Source organism: Olea europaea, chromosome 14 (genome assembly GCF_002742605.1).
Source record: "Olea europaea var. sylvestris chromosome 14, O_europaea_v1, whole genome shotgun sequence".
NCBI lineage: Eukaryota > Viridiplantae > Streptophyta > Magnoliopsida > Lamiales > Oleaceae > Olea > Olea europaea.
The window spans coordinates 9,272,020-9,296,856 of NC_036250.1; the positions used below are offsets into that span (position 1 = coordinate 9,272,020).

Here is a 24,837-nt window from a genome sequence, read left to right on the forward strand (position 1 = left end):
TAGTTTCTGTAGATCCACAAAGTTGTACAATTTATATTATTTTGGACATCTCGAAGAGTTATGGCAAAGGCATTCATAGGACCTATGCTTATTTAACTTTCTTGCAATTTTGTGTGAAAAGCATTAATAACACCGTCTACCTACGATTTAGGATTCAGGTTTATTGTCACGTATATGTGAATTTTTATTGAAGGAGTAAATGATATGAAAATATATATATTTTTTAACTTTATATTATTTAAGGAACGACATGGTTTATAGTTATGATAAAGGCTGCGGTCCATCTTAAATGACCTTATTATAATTTAGATGAGTTCCTTATACAACTTTAACAAGTCATGCTGACCATCAGTGGGCCAATCACTGATGGCTCCAGTGTGAGGGACCCACTGCGCGATTTGAAATATTTTATGTTAGTTAGCCCATGTTTTGTTTCGATTAAAATCAGTCTGATTAATTTAAGTTAAAGTTAAATAATCTATATTCGCCACATATTTCATGGATCTTACAACTTTTTAACCATACATTTCAAAAAACTTCTATCACAATCTACTAAAAAATCTAATTTTAATCTCTACCAAACATCCTCTTAATTAATTTTTGATTTCATAGTATGTATTTTTATTTCATAGTATGTATATTGCTAATTGTACAATATGTGTCTACTCGCGTTCGATTGTCAATATTTTTCATGAAAATGTCATTTTTCACCCAAATTTTTATTTTTGTGCAGTTTGATTAATATTTTTTTATGAAAAATATTTTTCTACTTTTGATCGTATTACCATATTTTTCTTGAAAATAAGGACAATATTTTCTTTAAAAGGAGTAGGTTACCCCCTCTCATCTACCTATCAATAAAAAATGGACAAATATAAAATTTTCTAAGTTGAAAATAAAATCAATTAAATACATTTAATTGATAATTTTTATGAAAATAATTTTTAGGTAATTCAATATTTTCCTTATCTTCAAGAAAAATATGATTACGTGACCAAAAATTGGAAATATTTTTTCATGAAAAAAATATTAATCAAACAACACAAAAACAAAAATTTATGTGAAAAATGACAAACTTTTAACTTGTAGAGATAAAAAAAATTTAGAACTTAAAAGGCAACTTAATAATTTTAACTTAACAAACTTTTCATTACTTTATCAATTATCCACTATCTCCCTCTCGTCTGAGTCGTCTCTCACGTTCTCTTAACAAATCGATTTAAACATTCAACTAGTGATAAACAAAGATTAATAAAGTATAATAAAACAAGTACCAGATCATGAATTTTGAATACATTAGAATTTTCTTTATAATAAGGGGGATGCGGCGCCGAGCAGTTCCCCAAATCTCGCCACCAATCACTCCAGGATAATTCAATTTCAAGATTTTTCAAACCAAAATAAGACCAAAAATAAATTGAAAAACAGAATTTAGAATGTGTTTGATTGACTTTATTTTTCATAAAAATGTCATTTTTCAACCTAGGTTCCTACTTTCGGATGTTTGATTGACAAATTTTCTACAGAAATTATTTTCCAACTTTTGGTTACGTGATTACATTTTTCTCCAAAATAAGAAAAACATTTCATTTAGGGAGGGATGATTTTTATTTTTCAGATAATTCTCTCTCTTTCTCTCTCATCTATCCATTCGTTTTCATTCATCCACCAATAAAAAAATGGACAAGTATTATATTTTCTAGGTTACAAATTAAATCAATTAAATATATTTAATTAATAATTTTCATACAAATAAGCCCCTGTTTGGCTCTCATTCTTTCCAAATTTTATTGGTTGAAATAGTGTTTTTTTGAAAAATGTGTGGTTGAAAAAGAATGAAAAGTGTGTGTGATTGACATGAAAAATATCACTTAGAAAAGAAAATATTTTCCTTGTTTTGAGGAAAATAAAAATCACTTCCACCCAAGAAAAATATTTTCCTTAAAAACAAGGAAAATTAGACATATTTTCAAAAGTTGGAAAATGTTTTCCATGAAAAAAATAGCAATCAAACACTCAAAGTAGAAATTTAGGTGGAAAACTGATATTTTTCATGGAAAATAAATGTAATCAAACACACTCGAAAAGTTTTCGATTTGCTTGTAATATTATTTTATGGAAGATTATGTTCTTAAAAATAAGAGATAGAAAAATAATGAAAAAGAGACTGAGGGCCAAACGGAGGCTAAGTTCTAAGCAATTCAATTGTATATAATTTATTTTCTTTTGATACAAATTTCAAGCTTGCAGTCAAAGGATTGAAGGGAAGAAACCAGACAAAATTTATGGTCACCGGCTGCGTAGAAAAAACATAGTCTGGATAAGCCATTTTCATCTAAAAGAAAATTAAAGAAATGAAAAGGCTCAATCAATTTGGAGGAGACATAACTCAGTATAACTTTTATATAATAAAATGCATAGGGTTATTTTGAAAAAAAAAAAAAGAAAAAAGAAAAAAAAGAAGGGAAGATGTTAATTATAATGTAGTATTTTGTATCAAATATATCTTAAAAAGTTGAATTCCTCGCAGAAGATAGGATAAAAAGCAAGCCTTACAAATTAAAATTCGATGGTTTTGATTCTTCTTTGTTGATACACATTCATATTTCCACTATTCAAACAAACAAAAATTGATAAGAAAAACATGCATATATAAGAAGATTACCCGTGCCTATGTTTTGGGAAGTTTTAAAGTAACTTACAGTTTACTTTTTAAAGTCTGTTCACTAATCATTTTTATTACATTAAAATTTTAGTAACTTAAAACTTAATAAAGCTACATTTGAATAAATAATTATATAGTCATTTATATACATATGAGGTGTAAAAAAAAAAGGAGGGGACGGGGGGATTATTTGGTTGAAAAATTCCATATCCAATCACATATCATGAATGAAAGTTCAAACGTACAATTCATTTTGTCTAAAGATCAAATGAACAATCGAATTTTAAAATTGATATCTTTATACGAGCCACCACCTTACATATGCACATTAAAATCAAAATTCTACATTCATCAAAGATGAAATCATTAAACAAATATAAGAGCTAGAATTATCCAATTTTAAAACAAAAAAACTCCAAGAATTATTTACATCTTATGAGAATATGTTTGTATAATTAGTGACGTGTGTGTGCGTGTTAAGGATCCAAAAAAAAAAAAAATTAAAAAAAATGAAGACTATAATTTACACATAATTTAAGCACTAGTACAATGTGATCTACCTGTCTGATCTGAATTGTGGATAAGATAATCAATATTACACTAATCAATCAAATATTTTCAATGTTTTTATCATAACCCTCATAATTACAAGATTATACTTTCTATAGTATAATCATTTCTAGTCTGAAGAAGAACATATCCATGATTCCACCGTACCTTCACCCTTTGTGGCCGCCACACTATCCGGCCCCTTTTCGCCGTGAAAGCTGGGAGGAGAATTAGCCAAGTAATTCATCTTTCCATTCGTAGAATTTGTCGGAAAGTGGTAGTAATTGCCACTCACTTGAACTTGATCACCATTTCTTGCACTCACTGCATATTCATCCAAGCTCCCCATTTTCATATGTGAATCATTTGAAGGAATTTCTAATGATTCTTGAGCTTTTGAGCCGATCATGGCGGTCGAGTTGGCAAGAGGAAATTTCATAGTGGGATGAAGGAGTGTAGTGAAAAGATTGGAACTTTGAGGAGGGTACAGAAAAGAAGATGAAGCAGATGAAAGAAATGATGGTGGCAGCAGCGGCGGAGGAGCTGGTGGTGGTTGCATTTTCTGAGGAAACGGCCGGCGAAGATATGGCGGCTGTGCAGTATCCAAATAGCTAGATCTGACGGCCACAGTGGGTTTACCAAAAAGTTCAATCCTACTTCTCTGGTAGGGTGAGGAAGTGAAGGGTGGCGCAGGGATGCCCGTGAATTCCTGCACCATGGCTCTGAAATTGGTGGTATCTGTAGTCAAAACAGTAGTTGGTGCACGCCTAGAAGCTCTCGATCTTTTCTTTGGGTTACGTACAACTTGATTAAGATTATGATTATCAGAAGGTCCTGACACAGAAGCTGGTACTGGTGATGCAGAAACTAAAGGAGATCGAACATTACTGAAAGTGTCCAGAAATGGAGAAGAGGAGAGTATAGGGTTGGTGATATTAGTGGATGGATCAGATCCTAGGGTTTTGGATAAGATCATGTTTGGATTATAAAGTAAGCTCGGATTTTGAAGATGTAAATAATTTGATAGTGGATCAAACATGGCTGTGTGACTGGGGTTTTGTGGCGGCAGCGGCTGAAGTGGCTGTGATGATTCAGAAATAGGGCCAACATGGGGTGTTGGGTTACTCATGAAAGCTGAGATAGAGGCGGCGCGTGAATCGTATTCTTCATCACCACCACTAGATGACTGTAGACTCCCACTATTACCAGAATCCATTCCTATTTCTCTCTCTTCTTTTCGAGAGAGAGAGAGAGAAGGTAAATTCCAGGGGGAAAAAAGGAAACAGACCACGGGAAAGTCGAAAAGGAATATAACGTAAGAGGAGACAGAGATCTGCAGAGAGATTTTTGTTGCTAATTACCACAAAACCATTAAAAGAAGCTGCTAGAAAAAGCCATTATAGAAAGTACCCAAGGCTTAAAAGGCTATGATCCGCAAAGAAAAGATCCTTTTACAGGCTTTGATCAGTAAAAGCGTTTGCGTAAAGATGAGGAAATTGATGGCATTTGCATTTTGAAAGTTTCGAATTATGTTATTATTAGATAATAAAATACAAATTTAAAATGAGTTTTTAACGGATGAATTGTTTAGAAATAAAATTATATTTAATTTTTTTTTTTTTTTTTTTTTTTTGTTACATTGGAAAATAAAATTTTTTTTTTTTTTTTTTTTTTTGGAACAGTTTGCCGTAATATACCTAATTTATGCATAATATCCTGAAAAATGGATACAAATGTTTAAGCTCTATTTAGTATTGACAACATCTAGAATATATAAAAATTTGCTGTAAAATAAAGAGAATGAAGTAACCAAAATGTATTCACTAGCCGACCTCAAAGTTATCGAGAATAATATTTTATTTGTATTTTGAGGAGATATTATACTAGACAGTATTTAAAAGGAAAAAGAGAGATAATTATACAAACGAAAATCCTAAACACCCTGGGGGGAACTTATTCACTAATCCATCTCAGGAAAAAAAATCATATTTTTTTATTTACCTGTTTTTCTTAAATCATTACAGAAAATTTAGCTTAGTTTGATCCTTATTATTTTCAAAATATATTTTTCTCTCTCTTCTTTTTATTTAAATAGTATTACACAAAAATCTAAAATTTTTCTATTTTTTAACCATAAATTTTTCATCAATCTACTATTCCAAAATACATTTTACACAAAAAATGGGGCTTAAGCATGGAGTGGAATATGAAGGATAGAATAGAGAGACGCCATGGTCATGGGTGGACCCACACGGGATCATGTGACCCGACATCTTTTTTTCCCCCCAAAAGTTTTGTAGTTGGCCTTTACACTTGGTTGCTCACGTTTGCAGACTACAATTTACTCTATTCTTCAATTTTCAAATTTATTACAAGAATTTCAAGCACTTAATTAAGGATTTCTGTAAGTTGCATGATAGAGAAAATTTGGGTACAACTTTTTAGAAATGAAAGCAATTAGATACTTCATGTGAAACCATTGTTGCAGAAACTTCTCACGGTGGTGGAGAACTTTTACTTATTTCTGACTACAACTTCGAACTTAACGAGCTTTGAATTTTGAATACAGCTTGCACTTTTCATATGTCACCCAATTGGGAATTATTTTCAACATATGAAGAAGTTATGAAAGGTGTTGTGATGATCGGTAATAATACAACTTGTCGGATAGTTGGTATTGGTCAAGTCAAAATAAAGATGTTTGATGGGACATTTAGAACACTTGATGCAATAAGACATGTACCAGATTTGAAGAGAAATCTTATCTCTTTAAGTATTTTTTTATTCAAAAGGGTACATGTATACTGTTGAAGGTAGAGTCCTAAAGGTTATCGAAGGAAACCGTTTTATGTTGACTAGACATAGAAAAACCCATTTATATATCTTGTAGGACGATACAGAATCTTTGAGTAATTAGTATGTTTTAAGAACTCATATGGATATAGAGTTGATTTCTGCACAGTTGGAGTCTAATTTGGGGTATTCTTTTAAGAACACATCTCAGTTGATTTTTGAAGATATGAGTAAATCCGTCTTGCTACTATTATCGACGGTGTCATTGTATTCAATTGCTAGAAATAGATCTATTTTTGGCTATAAGATTTCACATAGGTACAATTTTGCTGATTTTGTTGATGGTTTGAATGCGGTTAAAGAAATTAATTCTAGCCAAGATCATTCTTTTAATCCATTCAATAGTGGTGATTTTCTTACAGAGCTTGTTTCAGCATTATTTGGTGATTAATGATCACGTTATTGATTTTGTTGCTCGCAGTTTGAGCAACTTTGGTGTCCAAGGTATTTCTTGGAATTTTGTTAATACTCAGGCATTGAGTTTTGCCCTAGTCAGGGTAGCACAGGTAGAGAACATTTTTAGTTGAAATTGTTGATGGAGAAGTTCGTTTGTATTTTTCATTGAAGAGTTTAAATTTGTTCATTGTAGTAGAATTTGTCTCCAGGTGGAGAATTATTCTTTTGAAGTTTTATTCATTTTAGTGAAATTTGTGTCAATATAGAGATTGTTAAAATTTGGATTTGACCTGATTTCTTTATTGAAGATAATTGATAGTTCTAATTAAAGTATATATTAAGAAGAATTTTATTTGGAATACTAGTATGGAATCATATTCAAAGCTTATTTGATAAATTCTAGTTAAAATTCTATTTGGAAACCCTATTTGAAGTTGAAATTTGTGTTAAACTTAAAAAGAGATTAAGGTAAGGAAACTTTTGGATATTCTATTTTATCTATAACTCTACTTTTAGAATTTGTATTGTTCCCTATATATATTTGGCTTTTCTATATAATTTAGTTGGGTTGTTTAATCTCATCATAAGTTAGACAAATTATGAATACAAAATCTTTATATTCTTTCTCCATACAAAATCTCTTATTTTCTTCAACAATTTGGTATTGAAATAATCCGATATTATCTCCGCTTTTCACAAAAAAACTGGTATCAGAGCTGTTCCGCTTTCAATAAGGTGATTTCGAGTTTGGTCCAGATTATAACAATACTGATAAGTCTATCTTACATGTTTATCTAAGCTCTTAAATTAATGTAGTATTTGATGGTGACAATATTCAGCTAACCAATTATGCTGAGGTGTGTATGAGGAGATTTAAAATGTCTTAGACCAGATGATTAGAGTAGAGAGCGAAGAGCAGTGAATTCACCACCGCCATCATAATAGATGTTGCATATCATTTGGCAATGATGTTTGTTAAACTTGCTTCTTGAAGATAGGAAATAAGGTAGAAACATCATTTTAGTCTTATAGAGTGATCAACAATTAATAACTATTAAAGAAATCCATCTAAAAAGAATATAATCTTGGACCCCGAACACCCGTACAGTATAGAAGATGTCGAAAGGTCCTCGGCTTCTAATACTAAATCACTAAGCCTCTGTTTGTAATCAATTAAAATCTAAATTTTAATTTAAGTTAAAGTTAATAATTCAATTCAAAATATGGGCTCGGTAACTTTTTAATTACACATTTCATTAGCTTCTATTAAAATGTATTAATAATCTGATTTTAATCCTCATCAAATAAGGGCTAAATGTGTAGAGCTATAGAACTATAAGCCTGGGCACTATGAGCACTATGACAACGAAAGAAACTTTATTATAAATGTGACCAGAATATATATATATATATATATATATATATACAGTCTTAAAAAAAAATGATATAAAAAATATTTTTTTTATTTTAAAAATTATTTTTAATTAAAATTATGGTATAACAATGACCCACCAATTGAACTACTTACTTGTCGATTAACTATTGACCTAATGATTCGATGATTTGTCTGAATCAATGATCAAATCAGATACAATAATCATGATCATGAAAGGCAATTATCCTATAGAACAAGTATTAGACGAATAATCATGCCTCACATCTAGGGCTAGAGCAGAGGCTCACAGACCTCTGCCAAGATAGACACAAGAGGCGGGGTCCGTACGAATATATATATATATTTTTTAATGCAGGTCGGACCCACTAACCTGCCATCTACAGTGAGGGGCCTGTAAGGCCCTTGTTTCTTAGATGAAATCTATTTTTTGAAAAAAAATATTATTATACCATATCTCATTTTATTATTTTCAATTGCAAGTTTGGTCCTTTCTTTTTTCATCAATTGTGAGGTCGATTTTAATTTTTACACCAGCGTATTTGTATGCACGTGTATATGGGCGCGTGAATATGACCGTGTGAGTGCGTGTATACGTGTATGGTTCTGGGAGGACTTACCAGCCGACGGGATTGCTTCCAACGTAAACTACGTTAGAAGTATCAAATTCTGAAGTCAAGTTCACCTAACCCCAATAACATAATTAATTAATTAAAGTAATTTTACTTCTGTTACATCATTGATTAGACACCACTTCACTTTCTTCTTTTAGATTTATTGTTTTTTAAACTCGAAAAATGACTCAATTATCAACTTCTATACTTACTTTTCAGATTTTTACTTTGAAGTCAACAGAATATTAGGTGTATTTTCCGATTGCGCAGTTTATGTTGATTAATCAAGGACCAAATTTTCAATTGAAATGAGTAAGCAGAGTCTCAGATTTTTAATTGTCTGCCTGGAATTTAGCACCTCCGCTCCCCATCGGGATGCGAGTCGCATTTTTAATATGATGGCTTGATGTGATGGGTAACAATCATATTTTTCATTTTAATGGACAAATAATGAAAAACAAACGGAGACATATATATTTCTTGTTCTCTTCGTATTCCTTATTTCTAACTAGTTCAAATTCTCCCATCTACATATCACCTTTTATGTGTTAAGTTTTTGGGCAAATCAAGCTTGAGAATGAAATGCTATTGCACTAGTGCATCTATGATTATCCCTCGTGTCATTGGACTCCTTTGTTACACTTCCAGCCTTGTGTATCTTCTTAACTTAAAAAAAATTATATAAAATTTGATTTATGTTTTCAAATTGGGAAACCCTGTTTGACCAGCCCCCTGTTTTGTCGCCCCCTGTTTTTTCGCCTGTCTTTGAGTCTGGCCAAAAAGCAGGGCCCTTTTAGATTAGATTATGTGGAATAATATAGGCATGATCAAACGATTTGTCATATTTCTAGTCTAACTAATAAATAAGAAAAGTAGACCACGACAATTGACATTGACAAGCATCTAGAGGATTAGTTTTCTTATTAATATTATTATTTTTTATTTCTAATTTTATAACTTATGTTGTCTTGTATAAAGACTTCTTGGAACACTTTCTTTAAGAGGATGTTTGATGGATATTAAAATTAAAATTTTCAGTAGATTGTAATGAAAGTTTTTTGAAACGTGTAGTTGAAAAGTTGTAGAACCCATGATTATTTGATTTTGACTTAGATTAAAATCAAATTTTAATCAGAACCAAACATGGGCTAAACTTGTCACCAAATGGTTAATAATTAGTAACACCTATAAAATTAATCTAATTGCTCGATCACATTTAATTTATATGCAATAAATCTAAAAAGATTAAAATATAATTTTTTTTTTTTTTAAATAATACTTGGCAATTCTCACACAAATCCTGTTGCACAAGAGATATAGCACTTCTAACTAGTTTAAAAATAAGTCAAACTTATATTCAAATAATCTTTAATTTCAAAAAATTTGTTTACACATATCACGTGGGCAACAAATTACTTACTTTACGGTTTATAGAAGTAATTTGACCACAATTTCCATTTTACAGATTTTTGAATTCTATGTCAGATAAAATTCTAAAAGACGTAAGACGTAACGAGACATGAATATTAAGTTTCAAGAGTCTAGGCGATCTAGGCATAATAAGACTTTTTCTTATTTTTTGGTTTCTATTTTCAATACACAAAATGCTTCTTCCTTTCTTAGTATAAATTGCAAAAGATCCTCACATATCTGAATGTACTAAATCAAAAGGTTATAAAGCATGATTCTTTGCGAGTTGACAAGACACGCAATCAAATTTACTATACATATCCGAGACAAATCCTAAGAAACCTCTAGAAAATAATGGACATAATTTAGATAATGACACGTGTCAAAACAAGAATTCCAAGTTTCAGATGACACCGAAATAGCTCGACTCAACAATTAACAAGGATGCACGTTTGAATGGATGGCCCACTTTACAGATGGAGCCAAGTACCTATCCTATTTGCTGATACTGCACCCAACAATGTTATGAGAACAAAGTATAAGTCTAGGCCATATCAAATAATTGATCCATAGAGATAAAATTAAGTCCTTATTTGATTCTCATTTTTTTTAAAATTTATTTTTTTTAAAACTCATTTTCAACCACATTTTTCAATAAAATAATATTATCCGCAAATCCAAAATTTTTCTTTAATTTTTAATTACATATTTTTCATCAATCTACTGTTCAAAATGTATTATTTTCCCCCAAAATAGGGATCAAACAAGGGCTAAGTGTAAGCCCGAGACTAAGATAGGTTGGCGATCTACATCTCCTGTATGACTAACATGTATTTTAGACTCATACAAAGTATGAGTAATAAGTGCATGAGGGATAAACATGCGCGATTGGAATTGAGAAGGATTAGATGTTGTTTGGTTACAGCAACCCCAGTCAAAGAACCAAGATTTAGTTATACCAGGAACAACAAAGAGGGCAAAACTTGAAATACAATACTTATCTAGGGTTTCTTGATTAACTAGTATCTTAAAATCAGCCTAAGAAAATTACCAGAGGATTTTACATAGTCCCTGAAATGTTTTGTTTCTTAATTTCTTGCCCTCCTCTCTGCTTACAGAGCTGTGCCTGAGCTTCGTTCAACGTCTGTCTCACTTCCTTATCATCTGGATTCTCTCTTGTCAACGCCTCACAGTCTTGTATGCGTTCTTCCAATCCTCCCAACTGTTAGCGAAGTGACAAAAATATATATTTTCATAAATGAGTAACGGCAAGACTTTATTACAAGACATTTTCCTATTCTCTAAGTTGCACAAAAATGTAAAAAACACTAACATTTTCGTTTCAAACACAGTTAATTATAGTACAGAAAATTAACAGATGATTTGGATTAGAATTAATGTATAATGTATCTTTTAAACTTGGATATTGAATTTGTAAAAATAAACTATAATTTCTATACTGTATTTCCACAACGTTTGTGTCTTACTTTTTTTCATAAATTATTAAGCTTTTCTATATATCCTATCCTTTCCATTTTCCTTCTTGTGCAACCTAGCCTATTCGAAAATGGAATACCAAATCGAGCCACCTAACACCTCTTGTGCCATGAATCTCCCCCAGGCAGTTTCCATTTTTTCAGAAAATTTATAATTAAAATCTAATTACCTTAGATATAATATTGCCAAACGGATATGTGCTCTTTCATAGGATGGTTCAATTCGAATTGCTTCCGTACATTCAAATGCGGCTTCAAGCAGCTTTCCTAACGCAGTTAATGCAGCACTTTTGTTGCTTATATAAGAAGCCTTATTTGGATCAATAGAAATTGCTGCATCACACAATGCCAGAGCTTCTGAAAACCTGCCATTCTTGTAATCTTCATTGCCCAAAACTTTTAATTCCTCAGGATCCATCTTGCTTGAAAGAGCCCGGCAAAGGGGAACTGGTTTTGCCTCAATGGCAATCGGGTTTTTAACTGCATTACTGGCAGGATATTTTCCATTCGGTGCTGGTGTTTCCTGTTTAGCAGTCTTTGGTAGGTAATCAAGAAAACTGGTTGAATTTGTATTACCATTGGTACCTGGTTGCCTCAAATTTCCCAAATTTCCGAACAACATCACATTACCTGTTTAAAGACATAAATTTGTTAGACAAGTGAGATCTCAAGTCAAGCCACTACTTATTTATGAAAATTATGCATGCATCAGGCTTTTATTTTATGAAACAAATGAATGTAATGTCCTTTGTTCTTCTCTAGCAACTTAACCTTTTAGATAATGAGGTGATTTAACGTGGTACTAGATTTTAAATTCAGGTTGCATCCTCGTTCATTTAAAAATGGTAACGTGTAGGTCTAGATGAAAAATTGAATCTAGATGCATGCCATATAGTGTTTAAAGGCATAAATATAAGTAAACAAATTTATCTACTCCATAACATGTATCTACTCATATGAAGGTCGTGAAATGGTACAAAGTTATCTGATGATATTTGGAAAACGTTCTCTATATAGTATAAATTGAAAATTTCTCTTAAGGTGTATTTGGATACTCTAGAGGTGTAGTATTCAAAATATGTATCTCACAAATTTCATCAAATTGGTGTTTTGTGGAGAGATTAATTGTTATCTTGGAGATTGATTATTGTAGTATCTCTCAATTTGTTGAGAATTCAAGTTTTGGGGCATAAACTTGAATATTGTAATATATATTTATTATAGTAGATTTAACCGGAGTTGCCCTGTGATTTTTTCCCTCTACACTAAAGGGTTTTTTCACGTAAAAATTTGATGTTACGTTCTCTTATTTATTTATTGGATCATTTACTTGCATATTTAATCGTTATAGTTAATTGCTTGGATTGATAAATTTATTCTTACAATAAGTGAAATTGTCCAACATACAACTATTATAGTATAAGACTTAACGAAAACAAAGAAGAGACTGGTGTCCAAGTCCAGCTACTATTGATTCTGACACAGTACCAAGAAATTGTATCCTAATCAAGGCATACTGTCTAGTGACAGCTTAATATTATAACATGATTCGTGTTAAAGAAAAAAATTGAATTATTATGGATATGGTAACGTAATTTCTTGTACCATAAGAAGATTATTCGTCATGTCCATGAACCAAACAATCTGTCTTTTCTTTCGTTCGCTCTCTTTCAGACGTGAAAATGAGAGGGAGAAAGAAAAATGACTATGGAAACAGGGAGAGGGGAGGAAAAAAAAAAAGAAAAAAGAATTGCTAAATAAAATAGAATTTGGAGATTATTTTTTATTCTAATGAAATGATAAATTGGACTTCAGGATTTTTTATTTATGTATTTTATTTTTTTTTTCATTTTCTATGGCAACTAATTATCCGGGAAAGGGTACTAATTTTTTTTCCTCTTTCGTTTGTTAATTTGCGTGGTGAAAAAGAGACTCCAAGAGATCCGATCATGACAAAAAATAGGATCTCTGACTATGCCGAGAGGAGAAGAATCGTGTTTGGTATCAGAGGGATACGCTTCTCGCACATATCATCATCATCATATTGGAATTATTGATCGGAAATGCTAAAGAGACAGGGGAGGGGATAGGGTAATGCAGATCAAGGGCTGAGGTCGCGCCACCTCGGCCCTATCCCCAATCCCTGTCCCCTCCCCCGTCTCTATAGCAGATCTCATTATTTATACGATGGACGTTCTTCATAGAGTGAGAATATATTTTATAATATACAACTATATAAAAATCAGTAAAATATAATATCTTAATACGGTACACAAACCCTCTTCTAATTCAAAAGATTTAACTTATTAAAATGAAAGCTAAAATAATTGTTGATTTTATAAAAAAAATCTGGAAAGTTCGACCACCAACACTGATATTAGATAACATTATTCTTGTTATATTGTGTCTTTGTTCCTTTGTGTGCGCGCTGATTAAGAAGTCAATATTTTTACAAAAGGAAATTATAAAATAGCATTTTCTCCCTCAAACACCCTCTTCCCCAGTACCAGACTAAAATCCTGCTCATGCAACTTCTCCCACCTACAGTACACTGAAATGTCTGAAAAGGAAATGGGCTATTTTGGGCATTTGATGTTTCTTCACGTGTAATGAGGGCGGGGAAGTTGCCGGACGAGGATGGGAGGGTCAGGACTGGGATTGGGGCAGAGATAGATTTCAAGCATTTTAGGCTAGCCTGGAAAATCCTCAAAAAGGAAAAACATTTGAATAAAAGTCAGACATGATTACTTCTAACTTATCAAACATATTTGGGCTGTGATTAACTCACGTTCTATAAAAAAAAAAAATAATAATAAATAATAAAAAAAAAAAAACAAAATATATATATATATATATATATATACACACACACACATTTTTAAACAGTAATTTGACGTCATTTCACCAACACATTTTTCAATAAAATAATATTACACATCAATTCAAAAAATTTTCCTTATTTTTTTACTATGCATTTTCCATCAATACCCTATTCAAAAGTACATTTTTGTGAAAATAATGTGCTTCAAACAAGGGCTTGGCCTATGTTTGATAAGGATTAAAATCATAGTTTTTAATAAATTTTGATAGAATTTGGTGAATGTTTGGTTGAAAAGTTGTAAAATCCGTAAAAATATATGCTTAAAATAATTATTTACTTTGATTTAAGAAATATTAAAATCGCTATAATAGATTAGGAGTGGAATTAAAACTGTAGCGGAAATCCCTCGATGAATCTTGATTCCAGGCTCAGAAAACAATCAAACGAATACCGATTTATCTTGGCTCAACCCGAGACTTTCGCATTCACTTTAGACTACCCAAAAATGTTAGCAATCCACAAAGGAGAAGGGTGGTGATGTTAGCAATCCACAAAGGTATGGAGAGAAAGAAGAAGATATCACAATGGTTGAATCTTACTCACAAGCTCACATGGCTTCCCTCTCTCTTGGCTGCCTTTCTTCTTTCAACTCTCATCTCCATTGCTATAACATACACACCACCAAAAAACGGCTGAAAGATAAATACATATATATAGGTTAGTTTAGATCACTTCAATTGGGCCTAGGGTTCACTAAGAGGGCTACCAATTAACCTAAACTAATGGGTCAATATTCAACTTCATATTAATCTCTAAATGGTCCAACTAACCAAATAATCATCCAACCCAAACCCAAGTCATCCAAAAGTGTAGTTCGTCTCCTAGTCGAACCAAGTCCATGGTGTCGATAAATAATCTGACAACTGTTTTAAATCATCGTCCAGGATTATTGGGTATCAAAAACCCAACAAAAACCTTGAAGAAATACGGCCTTGTATCCTTGTGACCCACTGCCTATTGTGCTTTTAGGTGATGGTGGCCGGAGAGGGAGTTGTAGGGAGCGAGATGTGTTTGGAGTGGGGTTGATGGGTAGGCATTGAGGGAGAAGATGCCAAATTTTTAAAGCTCAATTGAGTCAATCTTATAGCAGAAATTCGAGTTGAAAAATGAGAGATTATAGTTATTTAGGGAGGGTGGAGAAACATTTATCAAACTTTTAGTTGGGAACTGGGAAATGGAATTGTCGATACAAATGAAAATAGGAGTGCATTTGATTGTCAATATTTTTTATGAAAATTTTATTTTTTATTCAAATTCCTATTGTTGTACCGCTTAATTGATATTTTTTAATTCAAAATATTTTCTTACTTTTGATCACGTGACCTTTTTTTATCCTCCAAAACAAAGAAAATGTTTTCTTAAGAGCGAGTAGTTTTTATTTTTCAAGTAATTTACTCTCTCTCTCTCTCTCTCTCTCTCTCATTCATTTACCCACTTTTTCTTATTTATCCATCAATAAAAATGAACAAATATAATATTTTTTAGGTTGAAAATTAAATCAATCAAACATATTTAATTGACAAATTTCATACATATAATTTTTAGACAATTTAATTGTCTAGAATTTATTTTCTTGCTATATAAATTCCATCATTGCAATCAAATACAGTCTTAAGAGTCTAGGCACGTTGAAAACAAGAGAAAATCTCCTTTTTAGTAAAAGAACTTGCTTTTAATAGACTTTCCGACGATAATTGTGCGTTGAAATTAGGAATTCTAAGAGAACCTTTTTTAAACTAAAAAAGTGATTTTCAGTAAACTTTTAGTTGGAAATTGGGTATTTGAATTGTCGTTACGACTAGATAAAAAGTTGATGACCAACTGGCTCATTTTTATAAATTGGGGCAACCTACGCCTTGAACAATAAGTTAAAGACTATTAAACTAATTAATTAAATCGCTAGAAATGAGTTGTGTTAATTAAATTTTTAAGCTTTCTACATTATCAAGTTCGTCTTGATAAAGTAACTAATAATACAAAAATATATTTGAACTGATTTGAGATTAGTCCATAACTAAAAAATAAGAAAGTTTTCTTGGTTCCTCAATTTCAATTCTAACTCCTCAAGCTAAGACTTATATTTTCTTCCATTGGGTATTTCGTCACTTCGTCCCATTCTCATACCCGATTAAAGTGGAGCAAGGCGGGAATTCTATTTATTTTTTTATTTCTCTTATTTTTTATATCTTTAATTAGCGAATATTTTTTTTTTCAATTTGTTATGAATATTCTATGTTCTCTTTAAAAATGATAATTAAATCTTTTCTTTTTATTTAATAAAAAAATTTAACTTAAAATTAATTTAAAACAAGGAGAGTCGGGAGACAAAGACCATGTTTCCCGTGCTAAGCCCCCTATCTGCTTCAAGGCAACGACTCCCTTTCTGTTTATTCCTGCCTCATTTGAGGCAGGATCCCGAGAGTAACGAGTTGAATGGATTTTTTTGTCATCCCTATTTTAATTGTACCATTTTAGAAAAAATATTGTTTATAATGGAGTCAGGAGTTATGATTCATCCATATACTATTCTGGAAATGAACAAAAGCCTCCTTAGCCAGACACGGTCTACATGATTTGGCTTTTGCTTCCTGACTAATTAGTGAGCACTTGAGATCAGGTCTCTGATACTGCTGAGGTGACAATCTCTTCGGGCGCATGAAAAATTTTGAGGTCTTAGATAAATAATAATGAAATTTTGTAATATAATTTTTTATTTACAAACTAGAATCTTTTTACATTAATCATGGTCGATCCAAACTCAATTTTTCAATAACTTTCGTTTTTAAAATGAATAATTTATTTTTAACTTTCATGGATATTATTCTAAATTTTAGAGAAAAATTATGAGCTTAACAAAATATTATATGAGAGATTTCTTTAATTTTTTTTTATTGACTTTTTCCTTTTTTAAAGATTTTGGTCGATAGTGAAACACATTAAATATAACACTTAAGTAATAGTTTAAATTATTCATATGAGTTGACTGGCTTAAGTTCGAATATAAGTTCTCATGGCCTCTTATTTTGTCCCATCTTGTGATATTGTCATGGCTTTTTAAAAGGACGAAATTAAACCCAAAACTTTTTAGCTTCCTATTTCAACAATCAATTACACAATTTTTCTTTGAAAAATGAGATACACTCTGTCCACTTATTCCACACCAATCTACCTACTACAGAAACCATAACCCTAACCTCATTCCACCCCTAGTGGTGTCAACGAGTTAAGCCGAACCGTGGGCTCCACTTGAGTAAAATGGTCTGAGTTTTTTTACGAGCTCGAGTAGAGTCGAGCTTTTGTTCGATCAAGAAATCAAGGCTTGGCCCGAGCTTTCAGCTCAAGCTTTACCGAGCCTTGTCGAGTAAGCTAGATTTTTTTCTTAAAATAATATGTAGGCAACAGGTTGTTGCCTTTGCTACCATTTTTAAGGCAGCAGATTGTTGTCTTTAATTTTTTTTTAATAATATAAAGGCCCATGAGCCACACACGATCGGCTCGAGCTCAACCCAGAACCCCAAAATGAGGCTCGGGCCTAGCCACGGGCGTTGGCCCTAACCAACGAGCCTGATTGCTGGATCCCGATCCACCCCTAACTATTTCTGGCCACAACCCTGCAAATTCGTCGACTGCAACCACTAAGAAGAGGAGTGTAGCAATAAAAGAGAACGATGTCAAGTTCAATGTCTACCACCGCCAGCAACCACATTCTCATCCTCTTCTTCACAAGCCCAACCTCTCAAGTTCGTTTGCCACTTCTTCTAAGAGAATGAGTGTCGCAATCGAAAAGGATCGTATGCAAATTACTCGTAAACCTCTTCTATTATTGATCTGATCATTCTAAAACCTTCAGAGTATCGAAGCATTTTTTGTGTCGCCTATTGTTTATAAAGTGATTGCTACGATTGAAATAGTGTTGTGTCTTCTCCCTCCATCACGTCATCGACATCAATCAGTTGAACGCGACAACTGTTCATTGTGGTCTAGTGTTTTTGTGAGGTGGAGATGGTGTGTTGACTGTGGTGTTAGAAAATAATGGATTGATGAAGTGGAGACAAAGGAAAAGTCACAAAAAATATGGCAACAAGATTAACAAAATCAGAAAATTGTCAAGAACAATTTCGAAGGCTTGAACGCGAGATCGCTGTCCTCAAACATTATTTGTCCATTCTCCTATGTTTTTGAGATGCTTAAAAATTTTCCGACAAATGGTTTGAAAGATTGTAAAAAGTCTTGATGCAGAAAATAGCAAAGCACAAGAAATTTTCCGTCAAAACTTAAAGACCATAATAAATAAAATAAATATGAGAGAAGAAATGGGATATGATCTTTTTCGTGAATTGGAATAAATCTCAAGATGTTTTTCTTACTTTTTTAGGCTTGAACATTGCTCCATTATATCTAGACCTCATCTACATACATGAAATGGTGCCAAAAATTACATGAAAGGCCACCAAATTCGAGTTTTTAACGTTCAAAAGCTGCCACCAACGGTCACTTAGTGTATACCATTCGATCGCATGGTACAAAGCCATGTGGTTGAATGGTTCAACAGCACAAGGGCCTCCAAGTTTCGGTAAGTACCCATGCGACCGCATGGGCATTATGCCATGCGGTCGCATGGTTTGAGTTAAAAGACTATGGCGGCCCTTTTCGTTTATTCCTCAAATGGTTGATTTTGAACAACCACTTCAACAATCCACCACTTGTTCAAAATTAACAAGTTCTCGTATTCAAAATCATATGATACTTATGCTTAAGAATTAGATATCTTTTTTATTTGAATCTAACCATAGTGTAGTTCAAACAAAGTAAAGTCGGAATTCAAGGTAGCGTGAAGCTTTGAACCAAGTATTTCATGCGACAATACCAATAAGAACACACACCCGAGTATCACGTGTTCTCAAGTTACTCATAGCTTGCTCAGCGCTTTTATCTCCTCATGCTCATCCTCTTCACCAAACTTTTAAGAGATAAATTTAAACTCTCTATTAAGACGGCATCATCTTAAAGATTGTTTAGGTGAAGTTCTTTCAGTACATTTGTTACTTTTAGAGGTACTTGTATTTTAGCATTGAACTTCATTAAAAGCTTAAAACTCAATCATCATTTTAGTAACAACCAGCATTATTTTATTATGGATAGAATTATTGCAATTTTTTTTTATAATGTTGTAACTATCCACATATCGAATGATTTGTTGTTACCCTTTGAACCCATGGATTACCTTTTGAATAATGACAGGTAGGGTTCCTATCATTGGTGGATCTTTTTAGTTAAGGAGTTTCAACACAATCCTACTCGAAGTAGATGCTACTAAATCTCTATTTAGAGGTTTAGTCAAAAGATCCGTTAAGTTCTCAATTGACCATACATAATTTATGAAAATTATTTCATCCTTGATTAACTTCCTTATATAGTCATGTTTAAAACTCATGTGTTTAGACTTTCTGTTATATACCTCATTGTATGCTTTTACTAACATGGCTTGACTATCACACATGATAGGTATTAAAAAAATATTCTTCGATCCCAAAGTTATCTCATAAAAGAAATCTTTAAGCGACTCAGCCTCTTTCTCGGTATTCGATAGGGCTACAAATTCTGATTCCATAGTCGAGTGTGTTATGCATGTTTGTTTCTTTGATTTCCAAGAAACAGCACCTCGTCTTAGAGTGAACACCCAACCCGATATGGATTTACTTACACTCATGCTAGATATCCAACTAGTATTGATAAATCCTTCCAATACCATCGTGAATTCTTCATATTGTAGACCTAAGTTCTTGATTTTCTTTAAGTATCCAAGAACTCTTCCAATAGCCCTCCAATGATCATTGCTTGGATTGCTAGTAAATCTACTAAATTTACTAATTGCATATGCTATATCTAGTCTTGTACATTGAACTGCATACGTTAAACTTCCAATAGCACTTGTATATTCCAATTGAGCAATTGCCCTTCCATCGGATCAATTGAAGTACTATATTCTTTTATGTTCAAGTGTTTGAACTTGTTTAGCACATTCTCAATATAAGATGATTGATTTAAGTGATAACCCTCACTAGTCTTTGTGACTTTGATACCCAAAATAGTATCCACTCGACCAAGATCCTTCATTTTGAATGTGAAAGATAGAAACCTCTTTGTTTCTTCTATACCGTCCATGTGATTTACTCATAATCAACATGTTGTCGACATATAAATATATAAATGTTACGTAATCATCACACACTTTAAAATATAAACATCTATCTACGCTATTATGTTTAAATCCGAATGATATTATTGCTAAGTCAAACTTCCCATGCCATTTCTTAGGTACCTACTTCAAATATAATGATTTTACTAACTTGCATACCTTATATTCATTTCCAGGTAGAACGAACCATTCGGGTTTCTTCATATAGACCTCCTTATCGAGATCCCCATTTAAGAATACCGTCTTGACATTCATTTGATAAACATGCAAGTCATAAATTGAAGAAAATGCGAATAATATCCTAATTGATGTTATTCTAACTACCGGTACATAAGTGTCAAAATAGTCGATTCCTTCCTTTTATCGATATCTTTTGGCTACTAATCTAACCTTAAAGGTATTTAGAGAACCATCAACATTATATTTCCTCTTAAATACTCATTTACATTCAATAGGTTTGGATCCTGGTGGTAAATCAACAAGTTACCAAGTCTTATTAGACATTATTGAATTCATTTAATCTTTAATTGCATCTTTCCAGAAAATGCTATCACGAGAAGCCATAGCTTCTTTATATGTTTTAGGGTCGATTTTTACTTGTAGAACAAAAGGAATTATTCTTACAAAATTCAACTCATTTTCCTCTACAAGTAAAAGGAGATAATTTGATAATAATTTCATCCGGTCCCAAAGATTTTTCAACTCAAGTTCTCTTGCTTCTTCATGGTTCATTAGACTCATCAATATTTTTAGAAGACATTTCATCACGTGTTCTACTTGAACTAGGGACATTTTTAATATTTTCCCTCAATTCATTATTCGAAGATAACGAATCCTCAAAGAATTCTACATCACTTGATTCGATAATCACATTGGTTTTCAAGTTTAGTAATCTATAAGATTTGCTATTGTTAGCATATCCAACGAAGGCACGTTTAATGCCTTTTGGACCTCATTGATCCTATTAGGGTTCGTGTTCTTACAATAAGCAAAACACCCCCACACTTTGAAGTATCCAATGTTCGGTTTTCTTCCTTTCCACAATTCGTAAAGAGAAACTTTTGTATAATTTGAAGGAATCTTATTAAGTATTATACATGCACTTAATAAAACTTCACCCCATAAATTATATGACAACTTAGCATACATAAGCATGGTATTAATCATTTCTACTAAGATTCAATTCTTTGTTCAGGTGTCCTAGGTGCAGAATATTGGTGAACTATGCCATGTTGTTCACAAAATAAGTTAAAATCACTAGAAAAGTATTCACCACCTCTATCACTTCTCAATGTCTTTACTTTTTCCTAGATTATTTTCTACTTCATTTTTATACACTTTAAATATATCAAAAGCCTTATATTTATGTTTCATCAAATACACATACATCTAGAAAAATCATCAATAAAAGTAATGAAACATCTATTTCCACCTCTAATTAACATGTCATTTAATTCACATATATCTGTATGAATTAATTCCAAGATACTAGAGGTCCTTTTCGTACTTTGATATGGTTTTTTAATTATTTTAGATTCTGCACATGTTTTGCATTTATGTTCATTATTTTCATCATATGAAATCAAATCACATTTTTTCATACGTTTCATAGTACTTTTACTGATATGTCCTAATCTAGCATGTCATAATGAAAATAAGTCAACAACATAAGTAAAATTAGTTTTATTCATTTCATTGTCAACGATACAAAGTTTGACCATTCCTTCACAAGAATAGTATTTTTCAACAAATTTCCCTTTAAGGGACAATTAATGCCCAATTTTCGTAAGAGATTTTCACTAACCAAGTTCTTATTCATATCTGGAACATATAGTACATTTGTAAGAGTAACGATTTTTCCGAAAGTAAAGATAATATCAACATTCCCTTTTCCAATGACTTGGGACCGAACTTCGTTACCCATTTGAATCTCTTGGTCTCCATCCACTTCATGATAAGTTTTGAATAAAAATTTATCATATGATACATGTATTGTAGCACAAGTATCATACCATCACCTGGAAACTTTTCCTTTGATTACATTTATTTCGCTTACGGTGGCCACAATTTTGTCCTCATGGATGGAATTTATTTTACCTTCGAAGTTGTTTGGTTTTCGATGTCTACAATCCTTTGCGTAGTCTCCAGATTTTCCACACACAAAACACTCGTCTTTAGTCTTCTTCTTGGACTCATTAAAATTTCTTGAAGGCTTCCTCTTGTTGGACTTTGCAAGTGGTCCATATTTTTCAACGACATTTGCCTTAGGAGTTCCTTCCAATGATTTTCCCTTCTAATATGCAATCTGGATTCCTCCTCAATCCGAAAATGTTTTTCCAATTGCTCCAAAGAATAGTTTTCGAAACTATGCATTATTTTCTTCTGATATCCTTTCTAAGTCCCCGGGAGTTTAGCAATTATAGTCCCTACTTGAAAGGTCTTCGAAATTTCAATCTTCATCGCCTTTAGTTTGTTGACAATAACATGCAATTCGTATACTTGGGGAAGTAAGGGGATATTATCAAAAAATTTAAAGTTGAAATATTTAGAAATCAAAAACTTCTTGGTACCTTCCTCTTCCACTTTGTATTTACTTTCCAAAGAGTACCAGATTTCTTTCACCTAAGAAGTGTTGGTATATAGATCATCCAAGCGAGCTGACAAAGCATTTAAAATATGACCAAGGTAAAGCAACTTATTTTCTTAGCGTTTCTGCCTTTCGGCCTTAATTGCCTCGGTCTCTCCATTGTAGCTTCTAGTAGTGGCCCCAATTCTGGATCCAAAATATAGAAGTCTTCGATGCAGTAAGTAGAAATTTCAACTTGTCTTACCACAGCATGAAGTTTGTACCATCGAACCAATCCAACCACACCAAGTTTTGATTCATAAGTTTTATGGTTGCCATTGTAGTCTTGCTCTCCATCGCATGAAATAACGTTTGAGATTTTTAAAAAATAATGGATGGATGAAGTAGAGATAAAGGGAAAGTCACAAAAAATATGGCAACAAGATGAACAAAATCAAAAAATTGTCAAGAACAATTTTCGAAGGCTCGAACGTGGGATTTTTGTCCTCAAATGTTATTTGCTCATTCTCCTATATTTTCGAGATGCTTAAAGGTTTTTCGACAAATGGTTTGAATGATTGTAATATGCCTTGATGCAGAAAATAATAAAGAATAGGGAATTTTTCGCCAAAACTTGTAAAACACAATAAATAAAATAATTATGAGAGGAGAAACGGGATATGATCTTTTTCGTGAATTGGAATAAATCTCAAGATGTTTTTCTTACTTTTTTAGGTTTGAACATTGCTCCACTATATATAGACCTCATCTACATACATGAAATGGTGCCAAAAATTGCATGAAAGGGCACCAATTCGAGTTTTCAACGTTCAAAAATTGCCACCAACGGTCACTTAGTTTATACCATACAATTGTATATTTACTATGACCTGCTTTTGGAATTGGAAGCACAAAAAAACATTGAAAGATCACGTCAGACTTTTTGATATGCTTGTAATCAACCTTTCGCAAAGTGTACCAACTCATAAATCAAAAGCAAAGTGTCTCCTATGTTATTTCTAGACAAATTAGGGATGAGGTTGATTGCAAGTAAATTGTACTAGATTCCTCTTGATGTAAAGATTGTCATTTCATAGTCATCATGAATTTAAAGAGTTTCTTAATAGAGGAAATCTAATTGAGCTACTAGACTAGTATGCAACTCGTTGTGAGGAAGTTAAAACAAGTACTTAGTATTGCTTCTGGAGTGGACCAAATGATTTCACCAAACATCCAAATGGATTTAGTTAATCGTTGTGTCGTAGAGACGACAAGGGCTATTATCAATGAAATGGGTGATTTTTTGTTTTTAATTTTGGTTGAAGAGGCTTGTGATAATTCTATAAAAGAACAAATGGTTGTTGTTTTGAGGTTAGTTAATAAAAGTGGGCAAGTGAAGGATCGTTTTTTGGACATTTCCAATGTCACTAATACTTGTGCTTAATCACTGGAGGATGTCTTTGATGCAATGTTTTTTACACATGGGTTGAACATATCTAGCCTTGGAGGTCAAGGTCACGATGGAGCAAGTAATATGTCAGGTAAGTTCAATGGCTTGAAGCTTTAATTTAAGAAAGAACCCATATGCTATGTATGTTCATTGCTTTTTTCACCAACTTCAATTGGTAGTTGTTTATGTGGCACGTAGGAATGATATGCTTGGTGATTTATTTAACATGCTTGCTATTATTGTGAATTTAGTTGGTGCATCATGCGAATATGTAGATGCTTTTATAAGGGAAGCATGCATTGATTTTGCTCCAACCAGAACAGCTGATGTCTAGCCTAAAATCATGTGGAAATTTTTGCCATAAA

General features: G+C 32.3%; 2 protein-coding genes across 2 annotated transcripts in view; both read right to left on the reverse strand.

Moving 5' to 3' along the window:
• Positions 1 to 3,165: 3,165 nt before the first annotated feature.
• Positions 3,166 to 4,717, reverse strand: LOC111409075. Its single transcript, XM_023038976.1, has one exon. It carries the CDS (start codon positions 4,428 to 4,430, stop codon positions 3,345 to 3,347), a length of 1,086 nt encoding a protein of 361 aa, XP_022894744.1. The 5' UTR covers positions 4,431 to 4,717; the 3' UTR covers positions 3,166 to 3,344.
• Positions 4,718 to 10,940: 6,223 nt separating this feature from the next.
• Positions 10,941 to 24,837, reverse strand: part of LOC111409481 (nitrate regulatory gene2 protein-like) — a 25,109-nt gene continuing 11,212 nt past the window's right edge. The window contains exons 6-8 of the mRNA XM_023039528.1: positions 12,814 to 12,878; positions 11,564 to 12,006; positions 10,941 to 11,102 (exon numbers count right to left, since the gene is read on the reverse strand). Of these exons, the coding sequence (XP_022895296.1) occupies positions 10,941 to 11,102; positions 11,564 to 12,006; positions 12,814 to 12,878 (670 nt within the window). The remainder of the gene's footprint in view (positions 11,103 to 11,563; positions 12,007 to 12,813; positions 12,879 to 24,837) is intronic.

Bases quoted from the DNA above. Each gene is read 5' to 3' on its own strand.
- LOC111409075 (XM_023038976.1), bottom strand. From the start codon at position 4,430: ATGGATTCTGGTAATAGTGGGAGTCTACAGTCATCTAGTGGTGGTGAT.